Source organism: Ruditapes philippinarum, unplaced genomic scaffold (assembly GCF_026571515.1).
Source record: "Ruditapes philippinarum isolate M1 unplaced genomic scaffold, ASM2657151v2 ctg23130_1_1_1_1, whole genome shotgun sequence".
NCBI classification, from domain to species: Eukaryota; Metazoa; Mollusca; class Bivalvia; order Venerida; family Veneridae; genus Ruditapes; species Ruditapes philippinarum.
Window position 1 is genome coordinate 1 of NW_026862964.1, and position 14,445 is coordinate 14,445.

The window sequence follows — 14,445 nt, forward strand, 5'->3', positions numbered from 1 at the left end:
TCCTGCCAGTGAATTAATCCCGCGCCACGTGCATATACATGAATGATCCAAGAGTCACGCTACCAAGTTCGACGTCACTTCCGATTGCTTGCCGTTTAGTCTTCACTAAAGTTACAACAAAATTGAAATTTTCTATGCTTTTATTCGTCGTACTAAATGCAAATGATTTCATTGAAGTTGACTTCCGTAATGCCATCTGGTAAGTGTATGCTTGTTTTTCACTAACTTGTTGACCATAGTAGACCAGGAGACGCACATAAAAACCTTTAAATAGTAAATGAGTAATATACATTGTTGTTTGTCAAAACGAATACGAATTATTCCATACAATACGTTAATAAAAAAATATGACAAATCAAATAACCAGATTATTTTAGATAAGTTATCATTGTTCACAGTTCATTATCCTTTTAACTTGACCAGTAATTTTAAAATGATTAAAATGCTGCAAACATTTAGATAACCATAGATGACCGATTTGAATTAAATAAACAGACATTTAAAGTCAAATAATTGTAAAAGAAGGTGATTAAATTTTTACTATTCGTATACAAAAAAAAGAAGAAAAGAAAAAAAAAGATTCTTATTTTTAATTGTACGCATGTTCTGGAAAGATTGAGTGAAAGTAAAAGCCAATGAGCTGAGGATGAATATATGTTTGTAAATTTGTAAAATTTTATGTAAAGAAACGCTCTGAGCAGAGAATGACAGAAGTAAGTCAATGATACTAGTCCCCGACAAATTAATGACTTTTGACCACATTTTATACTGTTACTATAATTTTCATTTCGTCTTTCAGTCTTAAAATCATTTAAACAGATACAAAAACAACAGAAATTTAGAAATGTTATGATCTGTATGACATTAGAATATACACCTACCTGTATCAGGATCGGGCTTTGGACGGATATTTTTAGCCCTGAGTATAACTATTTTCAATCTTTCTGTATGTGGAAGATACGTTAACGCAATATTCAGATCACCTAATGATGACCCATACTGCAATAATAATTAAAAAAAACTAGCAATTAAAGCATAAGATGGGGATTATGCTATGCTTAGATGTCATTATTCTGTGCATCAAATATTTCGTACAAGTACTTGAATAAGTTTATAAAATAGTAAAAGAAAATGAAAGGGTAGAGAAACGAGATCTCAATTTCAATATCGATTAACGTTATGTTCTGATTAAATTAAAAGACAAATAAGATACAGTCCAGGTCTAGTCCTTCTTGACTGTTTTAAAGAAAAAATCATTACTACACATCTTTATAAACAATAAAATTGTATTACAATAGATAGAAAGAAAACTGATTACATGTATTTCTTGCTCCAAATCTTTACATATTATGTCAGATGAGTCCATATTGAGATCTTGGAGTGGTACAACCACGTGACCGAGTGTATGACGTAATCGACGTCTGTCTACGTCATATACAGAAAATCGAAGACTCCGCTGCCCTATATCTTCTTGATTCACCTGTAGAATAATCAAGAAATAAATATCTTAAGCAGTTTAATGCTGAAAAATACTTTAATTAAAAGATTTAATAGTCAATAACAAACAGAGCTGCATCAGTACTAAGGGTGTAGTACTTAAGTACCAGTACAAGTACTTGGCAAGTTATGCAGTACCAGTACCAGTACTAGATTTTAGCTCGGTACTGCAGTACCAATACTTTTTGGGGGAAGTAATTTAGTATCAGTACCATAACTTCATATATTCATCAAAGTTTGATTGTATCATAGTTTGGGGACCTTTCTGTTGAAAATACGTCAGAGTTAAATCGTATACATATACATGCACAGTGCGTTAACCGCGCTCCTGAGCACGCCCATTGATTGGTTCATTTTTGCTGGGGTTTACTTATTGTGACGGCAGAGAAAAGAAATGCGACAGAAATATGGTATTCAGATGCTCGTTCATTGGTTACTTTTTTTCTGGGGTTTAATATTGTGACAACAAAGAACGTGTTTTTATGTTTGACTATGATACAAAAGAGAAGAACACCAAAACACTTGGCAATCTGATTAAAATGCCCCCTCGTACAAATCAGATAGCCTCGTGTTTCGGTGCTCTTTTTATTACATAAATACACAGTGTCAAACAAATAATTGCAAATATTCAGCAAAGAAATAAAGTCAATATTTACGATAAAGTGAACATAACATTTTTCAACTTTATTGTTTTAACATACTTTTTACAAACAATATTACAACATATATTCATGTCATATCTTATTGTTTAGTAACCAGTCAATGCAATCATCTTTCATTTAAAACACACCAGTCTTTTGTTGCCTTTCACACCTCCACACCTATGTTTAATTTATTCCAAAGTAAATTACAACTTTTTATGTTGCTAACAATATCACTTGAAATAGGATTATTTAGAATAGAAGCAATTAACTTTAGTGATTATTTTGCTCTTTTACTTGTAAATACAAAGAAATAAAAGATTTTAATAAGGAAATTTTAGGGTAAAGAGCTTTGAGTCTGTTTATCTCAATTTAATTTTTACATTAAGTTTTTGGTGCTTTTTTATGATGAATACTATGTTAACATTAGAAGGAATATTGCAGCAAATTATCTATAGATTTGATAACTTTCTTTTTCACAAAACTAAAATAATGTAATTTACCGCTTTATTTTATGAGAAATTATCAAAACCAAAAGTACTGCATTGTAATCCAGTAGCAGTATCACTTTTTAAGACAGTAATGCAGTACCAGTACCAGTAGTAGCAAAATTTTGTAAGAGTAATTCAGTATCAGTACCAGTACTTGCAAAATCGCTGCAGTACGTACTGCAGTACCAGTACCAGTAATGCAGCTCTGATAATAAATAAGAATAACACAAAATGTAATAGCTCTATATATTCGACATCAAAAAGGAGAAATGATTTTTCTCCTCAAACGCACGAAAATTTAGATATAATGTACTCTTGTCTCAAAGTAGGTAGATAGAATTTCACAAGTCTTCAAAGTTGTAAAGCAATGTTTCAAATTGAATTGTAAAACAACAGGGAAATATATAACATTAATAAAACTTCAAAGAAAATAGTAGACATTTTTTGTTAAAAGTCAGAGCTATCTACTTTTGGCAAGGAGTGCGTAGATTTATATCCATGATAGTGTCATCAACAGCATATGTTTGATGTTGCAATAATCAATAGTAGGATATATTAAGACGACCAATGACATTCTGAGTTGAAGAATCTAATAGAAATTCCGAATTGAAATTGGACATAATTTTGTTACAGTTACACGTATACTATCTTGTCGATGACCATTAACACGTTTTCAAGGTTTCAAAAGCAATACCTCACATACTCTCGACAACCTGTGGTGCTTGTGAGGGGGGGAAATATTAAAGTGACCAATAAAATTCTTCTGATATTCAGATCTTCCCTCTAATTTCTACAGAATTCGGGCAAATAGTAATAACAAACATATTGCCTGAACCGGTTTTAAAATTTGTTTTAAAAAACTAGGAGATTCTAAAAAGTGTTGCTGTCACCTTAATTTTAAGATTGAATATTTATTTTACTTATAGTTATAATGATGATAGAGATATCTTTCTATACCTTCATGATATTCAACAAGATATGCCTATCATTAAAGTATTCAGTTTAAATGTTAACTTAATTGTTCGAAATGTATACCTTTCATTCTAAGTCATTGTTATTCCCAACGCAAAATAAACATATTTCAGCCACATTTGTTAATGTCGAACACACACCAATGAAGTAAACATGCAGCCTTACCTCGAAACTAAAAGTTTCGTTAAATGATGGGTTAAGTGTTTTCTTAACAGTTTTTGTTGAATGACAGATATTTTCGTCTGGTAAAAGAAAAACTTTGACAAATGGATCCCTGTAATTTTCATCCATATTTCGACCTGAAGAAAGAAAGATTGTCGCATCTATATAAATAAAGAAATGATTTGTGTTATTGCTTGATTACAATTTATCAATGAATCTATGAATCACATGATTGTGTAGTCCCTTTAACATAAGAGCTATGAAATAGTTTAATGGAGTTCACATTTAAACATTAAAATACAGAATCATTATAACGTTACAAACGGAATAAGGTTTTATTTTTTCGTTTCTTTATACAAATGTATTTCTTTTTTCTTTTTTGTCGATGGTTAACGATTTGACAACACAGTGATAAAATAAGCTCATTCCAAACATACATATGTTAAAATAAGTTTATCTGACGTGCATATTAATGAAAATAGAAACTCAATGATCATATTGTTTAACTTTTGAACCTACAGCAGATGTTAATACAGTCATATATTAAACTTTCTATTACCTTGTAACTCTTTGACCTTTATGATGGTAACTAAGAGAATGCTAGATGTGGCGTCATAAAGTACAGTAAACCATATACGGCCATGCTCGCTGGGATCTGTGTAAGTGCTCCCCGGGAGCACATTTTCACTCTCAGTCCTAAAACGTCATATTTTATTAATTAATGTTGATGTAATCCCACATCTATATACATGCAGAAAAAGTTTTTTTTACATTTTTCTTGCATTTAATAAGAAATAAGTAACAAGACGAAAGAATTCATTTACAAAATATTTAAAAAAAAAAAATAAAAATTTTCTTTTGATTTTAGAAAATTATAGTTTACCTTTTATAGCCATTTCTACACTTTTAACAAACATTTCAAGTACCAAACTTACTTAACCTTTTTTATATAGAAAATCTGTAAAAGTTTAGTATTTACCTAGTAAAAGGTACTTGAGCATGCGTCCCAAGAAAGTTAGCCTGATACTGTAATGCCGTAAGACTTTTTGATTTATCTCCTTCCGGTGAGGGCTGGACCCATTCAGTTTCCATATTTGGTAGATTATCGAACGTACTTGACCTTACGATAGCTTCATCCACAGAACCATATGCATTAGGACATGATTTCCGCTTCTCCCTCACAGGAGACTGTATTCTATACGTGGGCGGAAATGAAATATGCAGAAATTAACATCGATATAAGATTATCACTTTCAAATGTTAATTTGCTCTCTGTTAACTTATTTTCGTGATGTTTATTTATTTTGTTATGTGTTTACATAATATTGTCATAAAAAGTTTAGCATATTATAGTGTACATGTCGTGCCACACTATTCACGTACACTTTAAACAAACATTCAAAAGTACAAGGTTTCTAAATGATTAAAAGGATTTATTTTAATCGTCTATAATTTAAAAATACATCTTAATGTAAATAAAGCAGCATGCCTTTAGGTTCATACTTTTGAAAATGTATTTAAAAGTAAAATATGTGTAGTGTACAAAGAAAGTAATTAACATATTGCAAACGACATTTGCAGTCCACATAAATTATCCACATTAATTAAGATGCCAAAATATGGAACATATGGAGCCCTTACTACGCATAAGTTAGTCATTAATCGAACATTATATGTAAAATCTTTCTTGAAAATTTTGGAACAATTTTCTTAAGTTTGATTATTTTCGAAAAAGTCTGGTTGCATGCTGCTTTAACAGAAGTTATATTTGTGCCTTTCTTTCCGGAACATTAGAGTGAATTTCGAGAAGCCTCTTTTTTATTTTTGAGATTTAAGCACATGGAAAATCGTATATGTACAACGTCAAACAAAACAGTGTACACCTGTGGTGGACTTTTAATAAAAGAAATGCACGTTTACGTTTGAATAGTGTGAATGATCATCGTGTAAACTTTTCATAAACATATTGATTTGGTACGCTTTTGTGCGTCTAGTTGGTGCTATCTACAACACGACAAAGCGCCAAACGGCGCGTTGTCGGACTTTCGTCTTGTCGCTAGCGGCAGTACGCCAAAGCGCCAAACGGCGCATTGTCGCGCTGTCGTCTTGTCGTCCTGTCTCTAGCGCGGCACGTCAAACGGCGCGTTATCGTACAGAGCGTTGTCGCGATGTCACCCTGTCGCTTGGCTTATAAGCCAATCCTTCAATTTGAACCGAGCGACAATGTGACATCGCGACAACACGCCGCACGACAACGCGCCGTTTGTTGTGCCGCGCTAGAGACAAGACAACGCAACGCACAAAAGCGTACCAAATCAGCCACCATATATTTATGATACAATGCTTAATTATATAACAGTGATCGTTTTTTTTGTTTATAAGCAAGTGGATATTTTGCTATAAACAAGAAAAGATTTTTTTGAAGCATCTTGTTAAAAGGACACTGTGAAATAAAATCTTGGTATAGATTATATTAATCACGTGATATAGATGAAAATTAAGTCGAACTTTCACAACATGTTTCCAAGATCAATATTTGTGGGCTTGTAACATTTTGTGATAAATGTACAATTTAAATGGTTGGTAATAAACCCATAAAAGCTTAAAACCACGTAACATATTGCAGAGCTTATATCAAAGGCCATACTACATTAACAAGCGAAGAAAAAATATAAAGAAACGATCCTTTGCAAGATAAAGTGTATTGACCGAATGCAATTATCACGTCAAGCAAATAAATGTATGGGGTAAATAGACGTAAATAGGAAAACTGGTCATGATTCTGGACGACTCCCTAAAGCGGCACTTATTAAAACGGGGCATGAGATTATGCGAGTTAACCAATTAAAATTAACCAATCATAGCATCAGTTTACAGCCTCCATCTAGCTGTATATGCATAGATCCCTGACCTGTCTTATTCTAATTATCAGATTAGTGGATACAATAAAAAATTCACCAACAAAAGAGCACATGTCAATGTTTGTGGTTAAATCTATTGTTACTCAAATAATAGGTCAGTGTAGGGATCTGTCCATTGAGTAGCACTAGATAATTAACTTAGGTGAGTTGTTAAAAAGATATATATATAATTTATAAGCTATAATCAGATTAAAATTATAGATGGGAAATTAAAATCAATCTTTTTTGTGTGAGAATAAAAATTTAGACAGCATTTTCTAGAAATAAGATAATCATTGTTATCATGAACCATGAACTTGATTTTTAACGATTATTATATAGGGTTGAAAAAAATTATTTTAGCACTGACCTTGAAAGTGGTGCGGACTTGCACGTGGACCTTCCATTATGCATCTCCGCGAGGAACAAGCTAGAAGGTGTCCTGTTTTTGTGACGGTTTTTGATTAACATGACCACTACACATAACAGTAGGAGGAAAAATATTCCTGTAACACATGCCACCAGATAAAATAAACTCATTTTGCCTGAAATAAAGAGAGATAAAACAACATACAGCTTTGACCAAAAAAGATAAAACATTTGCGGATCATTGTACAACGCGTTTATAGGTTATCATGCCAGACTTCTTAAATGTCACCTCACATTATGTAAATTGCTACCGTTTTAACAATACATTTACTTATTAGTTGGAATAATACGCTTACTCAGCTATATTTTAAGCTTTTATATAACGGAAGGTCGGACTGTCAAGATTCAATAAAACATGATAATCTTTAGACAGAGATAAAGAAACAACAACAATGGAACTTGCAACGGTGGTACCTTTTGGCTTCCGTAGATTCAAAGGTTGTATTTAAATGTAAGTTTGGCATGATACTAAATGTCACATGATCGGGGTCAAAGAAGAATTTTAAGTGAATGTCTCTATGAAAATCCTTGCAAAAGTGGCAGTCAGTATGATGTGGTAAGTATGTACATATTTTCATAAGGGCTTCGAGGCAAGTGGAATTATTTTATACATTATTTCAGCAGAAATGTATAATGTACTGTTATCGTGGGAATATTTTATATTAATCGACCAACAGTAGTTTACAGCTACGCCGCATTTTAATAAGTAAAATAATCACAAAACTGTGCATCTGCATTTTTTTGAAGTTTCAGTCAACACCATTAAATCATTAAATATAGACGGCATTTATGATTGTCATCTTTACTTTAATAAGTTTCTTCTCATGTCAGAGAAATGATGGGGTTATTTTGTGTCAACTTTCAAAACTATATGCAAGATACCTTTAATTAAATATACAATAAAATAAATAGGGCGTTGAAAGATTCGATTAGCATAAATCTCGGTAGATCATGAATATAATTATATACAAAACGCATTGCTAATTTCTTCAGGCTATTACTGATTTTTCTTAAGAGCACATTATGCCCCAATTACAAATATTGTTTGCCTACTTTAGAAAGAACAAACGTCAATTTAATGGCATGTTAGATGCTTGTGACCTGAAGAGAGTAGCCATGAATGTGAAATTACTATCATAAAGTAGGAAAATGTAAACAAAGTACTCCTTTGACTTCCATACAGACTACTAAATAAATGAAACTGTACTTAAAAAAAAAAAAAAAAAAAAAAAAAAAAAAAAAACAGGAGCAAAAGATGGTTTAGGCGATTGGCCTGGATACTGTAAAAGTTGCCAAAATGATAAAGCTTTTGAGGGATAAAAAAGCATTTCTGAGGCATAATGGGCCTTTAAGTAGGGATAACTGATATGCCTTATATTAACAATAAAAACTAAATAGATAAAAACAAGATACGTACCATCTGTATCTAGAAACGTTTTTATAATACCAGAATCAGTTTTATTTCCATGATCCCCTGTCACTTCTCCACTCATACTACCATGCTAACGTCACGCTGTCTAATTAATCCACTGCTTTTATCAAATATCTTAAACATTTCATTCAACACCCATAATATATCAATATCCTTAAGACATTTATAAACAGCATTTACAGATAAGTGAAGATGTTCCCATTTATTCAAACATTTATTCATTCACATACATCCACGTAAACAGACCACGTGACCGTCGTTTGATTTATTGTCACAAGGAGGCAAACTATATTTTCACAGCGGTTTATCGACCAAAGATTTTGTGTAATTATAAAGATAAAGGTGATATTACGATATTCAAGGTATTAACTAGCTTGCCAGATGTTACCTTTGAGAGTAAAACTCAAGAAAAATAAACCATTTTGAACGTGAGGATATGAATCAATCGATGATGTATTTATATACCTGAGAAAGATTGATTGTTGTAATATTTACCGCAAATAATGAGCGTTTTCTTGGATTTAAAGGTCGTTTCCGATATTTCGTTTACTACGTTGAATTATTTACCTGAGAATTAAGTCACTACTCCTACTTTGATATAGTTATGAATAAAAATCACAATTATCATAAGATTTTTTAATCAAAACAGTCACAGTTAGTTAATATTTAATCATGTCAAAAAGCATGTCAACAATCATGTTAATAATGATGTTAATAATCATTTCAGCATTCATCATGTTAATTGTCATGCCAACAATCATGTTATTAATCATGTCAGCAATCATGTTAATAATCATGTCAATTAACGATCATGTCAATAATTATGTCGGTATTCATCATGTCAATTATTATGTCAATTATCATGTTAATAATTAGTTAAACAATCATATTTATAATTATGTCGGCATTCATCATGACAAAAATCATGTCAATAATTATGTCGATAGTCATGTTCTCGACTTCCTCATCATAATTAGCATCATGATTGTCTTCTTCTTTTTCTTTAAGCTGCATGTCTCCAGAAAATATTTCAAGAAATTCAAACTGGAGAAAAAGAAACCGAGCTTTTAAGGAAAGTAAAAAGATTTAAGATAAAAGTACTTATTTCTATGCTTTTGCGTTATTAGGGCTAGCTTTGCAATTTCTGACCTTTTTTATGTTATTTTGGTTGATTGGTTGATTGGTTAGTGCCGTTTGCAATGTGTATTTTTCACAACATTTAAATTTTTATACATATATAAACAGGAAGCTGGAGATGCTCTGCTTCGGCGATTTTCAGTCATAGATATGGATGAAAACAAATCTTTTTAGTACATTTCAGCGACATTTAACATCATGAATATAGGTTAAAAAACAATAGTCTTGCCTGATCAATTGCAAGGATACTAACTTTAAGAAATAGATATTCTTCTTTCATTTGAGATTGATCAATAAAACCCATTTATCAACCGACACACATTATCTACATTTCAGTTTTAGCGTTCTATAATGTATAAAAAGTTTTCCTATAGTTACCTGACATCACGCTTTAATATAAGGAACGTATTGTATGAGACAACAACAACAACAACAATAAATAATGATTTCACTGACATTTGCTGTTATGTTATATTTAAATACCTACTTAATAAGATTGTTTCCTTAGCAATATTTGAATATAAGGATGGCCTTGAATGAAACACGATATTGTAGGACAGTCAATACTTTCACTTTCCTTCATTCTGTATCACAATAAAGGTACATGTAACAGCTTGCTAACAAAGAATGTGCGAAAAAAATAGTTATCACAAGAGGGACAAAAAACAAAGATGTTTAACTTATTTATGTTTAATGATATTTTGGCAAGATATGGCCATGGCTGACATAAATTCTAAAACATGATACTAAAAATACAATCGCAGTGTATGTAAGATTCAAATATCGGAAACTATTTAAATTTAGATTTTAGAAACTGCAGTGTAGTCGTAAAGTAGTAACTCCGGATCAATCGGAAGTACGTTTAGACAGTAGAGTAGCTCCGGAACATCGTGAGCTAAACATAAGATGTGAATCACGCTTCCTTATAAGAAAGGCTATATGGCGATCACATTACTCCGGAAAATCGGGAGAAGAACTGGCTCCGGACTATCGGCAGCTTGTAATATTACTCCGGAAAATCGGATGCAGAACACCGGAATATCGGAAGTAATTAAAATTACACTGCATAAATGTATTTAAAATTCATCAATGATGATAAAGCTTAATATTTACCCTGCGATTGTATCTTACTATATATGAAATGTGTTATACATAAATATAATGTAATGTTATAAGTGACTGTACGAATCGACATTAAGCCGTAGTTATAAGTTCACTGTATATGTCCATACATATGTCTATTTCATAATAACGTAAATCTCACTATAATGCTGTTAGAGGGTGATCTGATGAAAAATTCTTATAATGTATGTAAAACATGCACTTAACACATTATGATTATATAACTTCAGCAACATGACAATGAATGTTCCTTTGCAGTAATGTCCTATATTCACGAACAAGACATCAGATCTCAAAAAGCCCCTCCAACGTCAGCCATGACAATGTTGATGCAACATGCACATATATAAACGTAGTTGACTTGTGCAGCAAATTCTGAAAAAATAAAATTAGAGGCAGCGAGAAGTTTGTTCATAAAATTGCAATATAATTTGGGTTGGGTGGGTGGGAAATAAAATATTTTTCTCCAACCTTTCTCTTCTATGTCCAAACGAAAAAGAACCCCGTTTCTCAGCTTTTTGGCTACGCTATGACGAAATTCATAATGACGTCACAAGTACCATGCGGCCACCATGTGCGTAATTGAAATAAGGTCTGAAGATTTGTCGCCCTTGTGATAACTACTATCATTTAAAGACACGCTTGAAATGACAGGAAATTTATCACAAGAGGGACAAAAAACAAAGATGTTTAAACTTATTTATGTTTAATGATATTTTGGCAAGATATGGCCATGGCTGACATAAATTCTAAAACATGATACTAAAAATACAATCGCAGTGTATGTAAGATTCAAATATCGGAAAACTATTTAAATTTAGATTTTAGAAACTGCAGTGTAGTCGTGAAGTAGTAACTCCGGATCAATCGGAAGTACGTTTAGACAGTAGAGTAGCTCCGGAACATCGTGAGCTAAACATAAGATGTGAATCACGCTTCCTTATAAGAAAGGCTATATGGCGATCACATTACTCCGGAAAATCGGGAGAAGAACTGGCTCCGGACTATCGGCAGCTTGTAATATTACTCCGGAAAAATCGGATGCAGAACACCGGAATATCGGAAGTAATTAAAATTACACTGCATAAATGTATTTAAAATTCATCAATGATGATAAAGCTTAATATTTACCCTGCGATTGTATCTTACTATATATGAAATGTGTTATACATAAACATAATGTAATGTTATAAGTGACAGTACGAATCGACATTAAGCCAAAGGCGCAGCTCATTTGGCTGGAAAGTAGCCAACAAAGAGCAAGCCCCGCCATAAGAACTAACCGTATGGGGGGTGATGATTCGGAAGCTGTCACTGTCAGCCGGATTTAAATATGCTACGGAAAACAGTTACTGCCTGTAAAAATGATATTGTAAATCCCATTCCTGAGAGTGTCAACCATAATGTCAAGACCCTTAGCAGATAAATGAACATTGTCTCTAAAGAATTCCTGAGACTCTCGAATATCTGGATACCTAATATATCCACCACCGTTTGTAATACAGAATTTAGCCAAAGAACTATTTAATCTTTTTCTAGCCTTATCCAACTTTTTGTGGTTATTTTCTCCTCTATAATATAATCTTGGAAGAACCCCGGACCAGACAAGACGTACTCCAGGAATAATAATAATAATACAGTGGCAAAATTATTTGTAAGTAGCCATTTACAATAGTCTAAAGGGGTTTTCCCAATATTATTGCTTCCACGATGTATAATTATGGCAAACGGTAATTTATTACAATTCAACATTGTATTAAACTCATGAAGTAGGCCTTCAGTCAGCAAACCAGGCTTAAATTTCCAGGTAATAGTTGTATTTTCTAGACCGAGGTCCTTCCCATACCTTTGTTTGGCATGATAGAAGGCATTCCTTATAATAGATAAACCAATAATCCACACATGTGTGTTATTTATTCCTAATAAAGAAACATTTGGGTTAAACTTTTAAGTATTTCAAAATAGTAATAATAAAGCATGCTTTTTCTTTATCATATTTACTGAGCCATTTACTTAGGGAGCTCGTGTCTATTGGTGTTTGACCTAATACCAAAAGGTTTTTGATTAGTTTGGAATCTTGGCTGGATCTCCGGTCTGAATAATCTTGGTCTGAAAGAATTTGTTATACTGGTTGAACCCCGACCCAGGTCTGGTCGAATGGAAGGTGCACGACATACATACGAAGGATGATTGCCACTGCATTTTTTACATTTGTGCTGATAAAAACAACCTGGTTTGTTACAAAAGCCTTTTGTATTGTAATCAAAACATATATTTTGGGTATACTGTGGTACGAAAGCATTATGATTTGCTGTCATTGTAGTGAGCCAAAGCTCAGCATCAATTACTGACCAAGGCGTCCCCGGGTGTTGCGCAATATTTCTTCTAAACATTTTATCATATTGTGCCCAACCAGATGGGTTCCTTTTAGCAGCTAAACGTATTGTATTTAAGTACTGCAATAAATGTTTAGCTAATAATGGACTTTTTGTAACCATAATATGTATATAAATCAAAAAGGCATCAGTCCACCTTTCGATATTTAAAACTGTATTTTTCTTAATGGCATTAGATATCACCAACTCGCCATTCACTAATTTGATGGATTGTTGTCCATCTTCTTCTTTTTGCAAGAGAATAGATAAATCAATGAATTCCCCCTGCCATATTTGTTCTTTAAGTTTTTTGGGAATGTGAAGTGACAAATCATTACAAACAGAATTGAAAGGCGAGTTAGTATTACTTATTGAATTATTATTAAAACTATTACCCCATATAGCAGTCTGGTCAGCTGATGCGGTCTGAGCCTGTGGTTGCCACAAGGTATGTTGTTGTATTGGATTACCACCTGGACAATATGTAGGTGCTATCTGAGCCTGGGGATAGGTGTAGATTCCATCTTGGCATACTGGACCATAATTAACATGTGTTGTCTGTGTCTGAGGTTGTGGATGATAATAACCTGTTGTGTCCAGGTACTGAGTTGTGCCAATATTTTGATTATAACCAAGGTTATATTGGTATCCATAGTCCCTTGTAGAAGTGCCCAAATACGGAGATGTGATACAGTGCATATTGGGTGTTATACCCTGGTTATCAACACCTGTGAATGAAGGACCACCCGAGAATGAACTACATGTTCCATGTTGTTGTTCTGTAGAACAAGACATGTTCTGACTGGTGACTGGATTTGTTTCCGATGGCAATGTCTGATTTTGTATAGTGCCATTTAGAGGACTGTCTGTGACCATAGAGCACTGTACACCGAAAGAATTCTGCTGTATACCTGCTGTATTACTATTAGATCTAATACGTTTTGCCCTCTTCTGGTTGACTTGAGTCGCCAATAGTGCTCTTTTCCGTGGCATTTTTCAGTCAAATGCAAAACCATTCAGAATGATATATGAAAAGTAAAAAGATAGACTGTAAATTTACACCAAAAAACAGCAAATTCATCTTAGAACTATATCGTATTTGGTTTAGGCAAGTCTGAATCTATTTATATAAACTTCAGTACTGTATAAATGTTTTCAGCTATAAAAATTGTATGCGCCTTTTCGTATACTAATTGCCAATGCGATAACATACGGGCTGAAAATTACCAGGTCCGAAAACCCTGCCAGCAAACCTGCTTCACGCTCATTCTCAATAAAACACAGCAC

At 32.9% G+C, this 14,445-nt stretch overlaps 1 protein-coding gene across 1 annotated transcript; it reads right to left on the reverse strand.

The window, feature by feature from the left end:
• Positions 1 to 38: 38 nt before the first annotated feature.
• LOC132720800 (synaptotagmin-1-like) lies at positions 39 to 8,803 on the reverse strand (the record flags this gene model as incomplete). The annotated part of the gene is made up of 8 exons (XM_060705020.1): positions 8,510 to 8,803; positions 7,034 to 7,208; positions 4,743 to 4,958; positions 4,323 to 4,459; positions 3,767 to 3,900; positions 1,319 to 1,480; positions 882 to 999; positions 39 to 264 (listed from the first exon to the last, which is right to left on the reverse strand). Coding segments are annotated over exons 1-8 (1,244 nt in total), but the record flags the coding sequence as incomplete, so codon positions are not given.
• Between the last annotated feature and the right edge of the window lie 5,642 nt (positions 8,804 to 14,445).